This window comes from Aptenodytes forsteri, unplaced genomic scaffold (assembly GCF_000699145.1).
Source record: "Aptenodytes forsteri isolate BGI_AS27 unplaced genomic scaffold, ASM69914v1 Scaffold26, whole genome shotgun sequence".
Classification (NCBI taxonomy): Eukaryota; Metazoa; Chordata; class Aves; order Sphenisciformes; family Spheniscidae; genus Aptenodytes; species Aptenodytes forsteri.
The window spans coordinates 114,155-121,404 of NW_008794125.1; the positions used below are offsets into that span (position 1 = coordinate 114,155).

The 7,250-nt window shown below is 43.8% G+C and overlaps 1 protein-coding gene across 1 annotated transcript in view; it reads left to right on the forward strand.

Annotated features, from left to right (window-relative positions):
- The window catches only part of IFT140 (intraflagellar transport 140), a 96,388-nt gene that overhangs the window by 88,224 nt on the left and 914 nt on the right, over positions 1 to 7,250 (forward strand). Inside the window, exons 20-29 of the mRNA XM_019471494.1 lie at positions 1,079 to 1,269; positions 2,327 to 2,422; positions 2,767 to 2,899; positions 2,995 to 3,138; positions 3,553 to 3,681; positions 4,418 to 4,600; positions 5,581 to 5,787; positions 6,011 to 6,223; positions 6,307 to 6,473; positions 6,814 to 6,955. Coding sequence (XP_019327039.1) covers positions 1,079 to 1,269; positions 2,327 to 2,422; positions 2,767 to 2,899; positions 2,995 to 3,138; positions 3,553 to 3,681; positions 4,418 to 4,600; positions 5,581 to 5,787; positions 6,011 to 6,223; positions 6,307 to 6,473; positions 6,814 to 6,955 — 1,605 coding nt within the window. The remainder of the gene's footprint in view (positions 1 to 1,078; positions 1,270 to 2,326; positions 2,423 to 2,766; positions 2,900 to 2,994; positions 3,139 to 3,552; positions 3,682 to 4,417; positions 4,601 to 5,580; positions 5,788 to 6,010; positions 6,224 to 6,306; positions 6,474 to 6,813; positions 6,956 to 7,250) is intronic.

The window sequence follows — 7,250 nt, forward strand, 5'->3', positions numbered from 1 at the left end:
ATGTCCCTGCCCACGGCAGGGGGGGTGGACTAGATGACCTTCCAACCCAAGCTATTCTATGATTCTATGAAGCTACAGCAATTTTAAGAGTATAAATGCTAGAGAGATAGAGGAACTATTCTGAATTAAAGTGAAGAAGAAAAGGAAAATTCCAACTAAATGTTTGGAAAAGCTTCCTGGCAGAGAAAGCTATGAGGCTGAAAAGTGTCAACACTCCTTATTTTGGATATTTAGATCTATTTGGAGAGGCAGAGGGGAACTGTAGCAAAACGAATGCAGTTCTGTTGCTTTTTTTCATCTTATACAGAATCATAGTGCAGGCATCTTCCATCTCTACTTTCTATGCTTTTTTGAATTTGAAACAATAAGAGACAGAAACTATTTTTCTGTCTTGGACAGATAATCTCAATTTACTAAATATAGTGTTCAGCTGGACAGCAGTTGGGTGGAGCAGGAAAATGCTCCTTCCACAGGAGTACCTCTCAAAGCATAAAAATAATAGTTCCAAATTTGCTTGCCCTTGCGTCAGCATCGGCAAAATCCTCCTGTTCTAATTCTGTCTTAAATTAACACCGTTTATTCCCAGTTATCCACGAACAGCATTGCTACCTCTGAGACCTGCTCGGAGGTCGCAGGGGGTCCCCTGGCACATAACGCCTTCTTGCCAAAACCCCTAGTGCCTAGGACTGTCTCCCGGACCTCACCTCTGGGTAGGCAGCGTGGCCATTAACTGTAGCCCCACATGAGCATATCTCCCCTTTCTGAAATGGTTTACGCTCCTGATGACAGCGTTTAATTGTTGATGGCTTGCTCATATCACCCCCAGTTGATACTGTACAGTAAATGCCAGGATCTGAGTGCTTTCCTTATTTTCACATAAACATCCTGTTTCCCAGTAATGTGCTATTCCAGGCTACGTATATTTAGTTGGTTAAACCCCCTGCCTGAATTATTGTTACTTTAATTGCATTACAATGACCTGCACTAATAAACTACTCAGAAGTGCAGTGTCTGTTGTGAAGGACACCTACGAAACACCGGTCGGAGCTAACGAGGTGTTTGTATGCTCTCCTTCCAGGAGGATGCGGAGCGACTGTACAAGGCTTGCAAACGCTACGACCTCCTGAACAAGTTCTATCAAGCCTCAAACCAGTGGCAGAAAGCCATCGAAACAGCAGAAGCTCACGATCGGGTTCACCTACGCACCACGTACTACAACTACGCTAAGCACCTGGAGGCAACCGGAGAGCACAGTCTTGCACTCGCCCAGTAAGCACCAGCCTGTGGCTCCCAGGGGATTTGGAGCCTTGTTCTCCTGTGAAGACTGGGAGCAGGCTAAGGAGGATGTCTGGTGATGACTGCTAATAATTAATTAAAGTCTTTTCCCATTTCTGGTGCTTTCTATCTCACGGAGTGAAAGCATTGTTACAATAAACTTCCCAGCACCCTCCCAGGCTAATAGCGTTGGAAAGGTTAAGTGTCTTGTCGGGGGCCAATAGTTGAACCCCAGTTCTGTACTTGTCTCTGGAAGACCACTGCCCTCTTTTCCTTCCTTTTCCATGACAAAACCACTTGTTTACTTCTCCTGAAAGTCCCAGACACAACTGCTGTGGTAGAATTTAGTCTGACTTGGGTGCTTCTGGCGCCTGGTCCTCTCCTGTGATTGATGAGTCCCTAGAGAAGTTAAGGGAGGTGATTTTTAATGTGTTGTATTTGTTGTTTGAAATCTTGTTTTTGTATGAGTTTTACTATATGAAGCCTTGCAATATAATAATAATATAATAAGGTCACTACTGTTCAGAGTCAAAGTAGAGCTCTGATGTGATCAGACAGACCCATTAGATGAGCAAGGTGGGCAGGGTGGTGAGGAGAGGCTCTAACGGTGGATGGTGGTGTAAGTGCAGTGATCTCCCGGTAGTGGAGAAGAGGCTGAAGTGGCAGTGGATGGCAGAAGGACTAGGCAAGCTGAGGAGCCCAGGGCTCTTGTGACCTTTTCAGCCAGTTGCACAGGGATGTGCTTAATGTTTGGGGAGCTTTCCGGGCTATTTCTTTGGGCCATCACTGGCACTTTTAAAGTATTTACTGTTCTGCGATCACATTGCCTCCCTGATTCCAGGTGCCTTGCAGGACCGTCGACCTTTTTATTTTTGATGGTGCTAGCAGACTGCAACTGGCCTTACAGTGAATGTAATAATATAAATGAAGCAGTGTTACCAGTGTTGTCACTCTATAGCTGTCAAACAACATTAAATGGATTTTTTTACACAGGAAGTGAGCTAATAAGGAGGTAGTCATTTCACATCGAATGTGTTCTTTTTCTCTACAGCTATGAGAAGTCAGACACACATAGGTTCGAGGTACCCCGAATGCTCTCTGAAGACTTACAAGCCCTGGAGAACTACATCAACAAGATGAAAGACAAGTCAGTGCTATGCTTGTTCCTTCTCCCGAATGGGACTTTCAGGTCTGAAATACAACTTGTGAAGAGAGCAGGGAAGGAGGAGTAGGAATCCTCTCAGCCGCAAGTTCAGCCACTGCCTTATCCATTATGATCCTCCTACAGCTTTTCAGGATTATGCTGCCACATTAGATACCTAGGCTGAACTCCCTTGTAGTGCAGACCTTTGAACATCACCCTTGAGTTGGGGTAAAGCCTTGTCTACATTCTAAAAAAATGTATCTAGTCTTGAGATCAAGATCTCCAGGAGTGAAAAATGCAGTCTCTGGCAATTCTTGTTACTGCAGTTAATATTGTTGCTTTTCTAGGAGCCTGTGGAAATGGTGGGCACAGTATCTGGAGAGCCAATCGGATATGGAATCTGCGCTAAAATACTATGCACTGGCTCAGGATTATTTTTCCCTAGTCCGTGTCCACTGCTTTCAGGGCAACATTCAGAAGGTAAGGCAGCCTGCTCCCATCATCTGCTTCCAGAGAATTCTCATTCCTGGGATGAGTATGGGCACAAAGTAAAGCTATATAATTTCGTTTTCAAGGCTGCTGAAATAGCAAACGAAACGGGGAATTGGGCAGCATCCTATCACTTGGCCCGCCAGTATGAGAGTCAGGATGAAATCAAGCAGGCTGTACATTTCTACACCAGGGCCCAGGCATTTAACAACGCCATCCGCTTGTGTAAGGTATGTGAAGAGGTACACTTATGTCCAAAAGCAAAGTAGGATTCTATCCTTAGGCAGCATACAGAATGAAAGCGGTACAAGCTGTTTGTGCCCATTCTCTCTTGTGAGATGTTTCTTGCTCATACGGAGCCCACTATGAAGATGCTCCCAGTTTCTGCCTGCATCGTCTACAAAAGATGCATCAGTACAGGCTTGGTTGTATGGGACATTATTTTCTTGTGTATCTCAACAGAAAACTGCCTGAAAGAAATTATCATTGTTGCAGCTCAAAGTTACTTGGGTTGGTATAGGTTTTACACAGAAGGGGGGTTGGTGGGCTACTGTGTGACAGTGTGAAGCTATAGGCTTGCCAGAAGACAGAATTATGAAATCTGTTTGCTGCGTACCTAGAGCCAAATCTTTGCTTTTGAATAGGAGAACAATTTAGATGATCAGCTGATGAATCTGGCTCTTCTGAGCTCTCCGGAAGACATGATAGAGGCAGCATGCTATTATGAGGAAAAGGGGGAGCAAATGGACCGAGCTGTCATGTTATACCACAAGGTAAATGTCTTTGTAGTAAAAAATACCAAACTTTAAACTGAAGCGGTTCCTACAGCAAAGTGTCGTGGTTTAACCTCAGCCAGCAACTTGAGCCCCACCCAGCCGCTCACTCACTCTCCCCACCCCAGTGGGATGGGAGAGAAAATCGGAAGAGTAAAAGTAAGAAAACTCATGGGTTGAGATAAAAACAGTTTAATAATTGTAATAAAATAAAGTAGTAGTAGTAATAATAGAAGAATACACAAAGCAAGTGATGCACAGCGCAATTGCTCACCACCCGCCGACCGATGCCCAGATAAAAGATAAAAACAAATTGTAATAAAATAAAGTAGTAGTAGTAATAATAGAAGAATACACAAAGCACAAAGCGCACAGCGCAATTGCTCACCACCCGCCGACCGATGCCCATGCTGGCAGGGCATGGGAAGCTGCAAAGTCCTTGACTTACTTAGTATAAGCACTGCTCAGCAACAACTAAAACATCGGTGTGTTATCAACATTGTTCTCATCCTAAATCCAAACCACAGCACTGTACCAGCTGCTAGGAAGGAAATTAACTCTATCCCAGCCGAAACCAGGACACAGAGGAACATTAAATCAACTGTAGTTTTTACTATAAGTTTATTACTCATTTCTTCATGGCGGGTAATGCTTTATTACTCCACTCTAGGGTATCCTGTAAACTGATTCTGCAGTGTTTATTCTAGTCTTTAAAGACTCATTCTTAATTTTGCAGGCAGGACATTTCTCCAAAGCACTGGAGCTAGCCTTTGCCACACAGCAGTTTGGGGCCCTACAGCTAATTGCTGAAGACCTGGATGAGCACTCAGACCCAGCTCTGCTAGCCCGCTGTTCTGATTTTTTTATTGAACACGCTCAGTATGAGAAAGCAATGGAGTTGTTACTAACAGCCAAAAAGGTAAGCTCTAGCTTCTCTGGTCCCTCCACGCACAGGTAAAGAGGAGCACAACAAGTGTGTGTGTGCATGCACATACATTTATCTTTGTTAAGGTTTAATGTTTCCTCTCATGCCAGTGACTCATGGGGTGGTAGCCCACTGGGCTCAACTCCAGAAATGGATTCCTGACTTTTTGTCTTATTTCTGGCTTAAAACCTGCAGATTTTGCACTCTTGGGAAAAGAAAAACTCCTACTCTCTAAACTAACATATTGAGAGACAGGGAAATTATAACATCATCAGTCAAAAAACCCCGAATGCTGTCCCTCTTGTCATACCACCAACGTAGCTAAGGCGCTTCATTTCGCACCTAAACTTTTACACGTCTGCCTCGCCCTCATTGTTATGCTGGCAACTCAGCCTTACCAAAAATGCTGGGTACCAAAGCAGTCCTGCACTCCCTCCTCTTTAATGAGCGCCTGTGTCTTGCTTTCTTCCGTGTTTTGCAAGGGTACAGTAGCCCCTTTCTGGGCTAAAAGCTATTATATATTCTACTCATAATTTGTTCCTATATGGGAAGTAGCAAAATATTTAATAAAATCTTTCAAATGCCTGTATTGATTTTATTTGTATTTGCTGAAAACCTTAATATAATCCGTCATGCCTAATAAATGTGACTGGTACGTCTCTGAGAATGTCATGTTCAAAGAGACGAAATGGACGAATCTTCAGTGCCGCATTAGTGTCCGCTGAGAAAACAGGTGAGAAACAATGGCCTTCGTGGAAGAACAAATGCATTCTTAGTGAACAAAATGAGACAGCGTGTGCTTGAACAGGAGTTGATGTCGGGATGCTTAACTACCCAACAACATTCTAGACAGAGCATCCACAGCTGCTAGCATTTGTGCCTTCATAGAGCTAATTTCTGTAGGTTACACCACGAGCAACGTGAAGTATCACTATAGTGTTTGCAACATCTCCTTGCTTTCTCGCTTCCCTTAGTACCGTGAAGCTCTGCAGCTTTGCCTGAAGCAGAACCTGACCATCACAGAGGAGATGGCTGAGAAGATGACGGTCTCTAAAGACTCCAAGGACCTCTCTGAGGAGTCCCGGAGAGAGCTGTTGGAGCAAATTGCCGATTGCTGCATGAGACAAGGCAATTACCACATGGCAACCAAGAAATACACGCAAGCAGGAAACAAGTTAAAGGTCAGCCTGGATACGTAGGAAAAAAAAAGCTGGAGAGGCTGAGCCTATTACCTCCTTAAGATTTCTCAAAACAAGGGTATTTTGAGAAGTAAATCTTGGAACAGTCTTCATGCAGTAGACTATCCAGAGGAGGATCCCTAGCCATCTTAGTATAGCTTGTGTTTTTGCATTCACGCTGATATTTTTTCCCCCTCTTCCCCCATGCCCCCCTTTCCATTGCTAGGCGATGAGGGCACTGCTGAAATCTGGAGATACTGAGAAAATTGTCTTCTTTGCGGGAGTTTCCAGACAGAGAGAGATTTATATCATGGCAGCCAACTATCTACAATCACTGGATTGGTGCAAGGACCCCGAGATTATGAAGAACATCATTAGCTTCTACACTAAAGGAAGGGCCCTTGACCTGTTGGCAGGTTTCTATGATGCATGTGCTCAGGTGCATCCCCCTTCTGTGACTGCTAAAGCTGTTTGGTTTGTTAGCTCTGGAGCAAAACGTTCATCTCATTTCTCCCCTTGCAGGTAGAAATCGATGAGTATCAGAACTATGAGAAAGCACAAGGAGCACTGACAGAAGCATATAAGTGCCTTTCAAAAGCAAAGACTAGAAGCCCTCTGGAACAGGAAAGCAAACTAGCACTTTTGCAAAGCAAGATGACCCTGATTAAGCGATTCGTCCACGCTCGGAGGTGAGCTGCAGTATTCAGAGCATGTAAACTAACGACAGAAATACCAGACAAGAAGAAAAGCTGTACCTACAGTTTAATAAATAATTTGCAGACTCGCTGCTAAAAGCTGCTGTTAACAGTTTTCTAGCAGGGAAACCATTATGTGTTTTTTAAAAGTGCTGTTGACATTAAAGATGAAAATGTAACCTGAAATATAAGCAAGTGTATAGACCAAGGAAAGTGTAGCCAGAAAGGCGATTATGAAACGTAACACAGTAAAAAAAAATCTTCCCTGTTCTTCACATGACACGCCGAATGCTCTCCCCCAGACTGTTAACAGTTTCCTTTTGCTCTTTACTAGAGTTTACTCTGAAGATCCCAAAGAAGCAGTCAGACAGTGTGAACTTCTCCTAGCTGAACAAGATTTTGACAACGCCATCCGTCACGGCGATGTCTTGGGATTTCTGGTTGAACATTACGTACAAGTGGAGGACTTCCACATGGTAAGTTAATTCTTAATTCTTCCCATCTACAGAGCCTGTATTTTTTATACGCCAGTGCCACTTGGCATAGCATGGTTATCTCGTACAGGATGACGTTCCATAGTAGAGGCTCCTTCACAGGAGCTAAACTGCTCAGCAGGGTGTGGTAGACCCCAGGAACTATATCCATATCAATATATTTTTCATTTCATGGGACTGAAGAGAAAAAGCGCACAGGACACAGAGCATAAATAGCAGTGGATTCTTAAACATTCCCAGTTATTGGGCAAGAACAGAAGGGTCTGTCTAGGTCCGT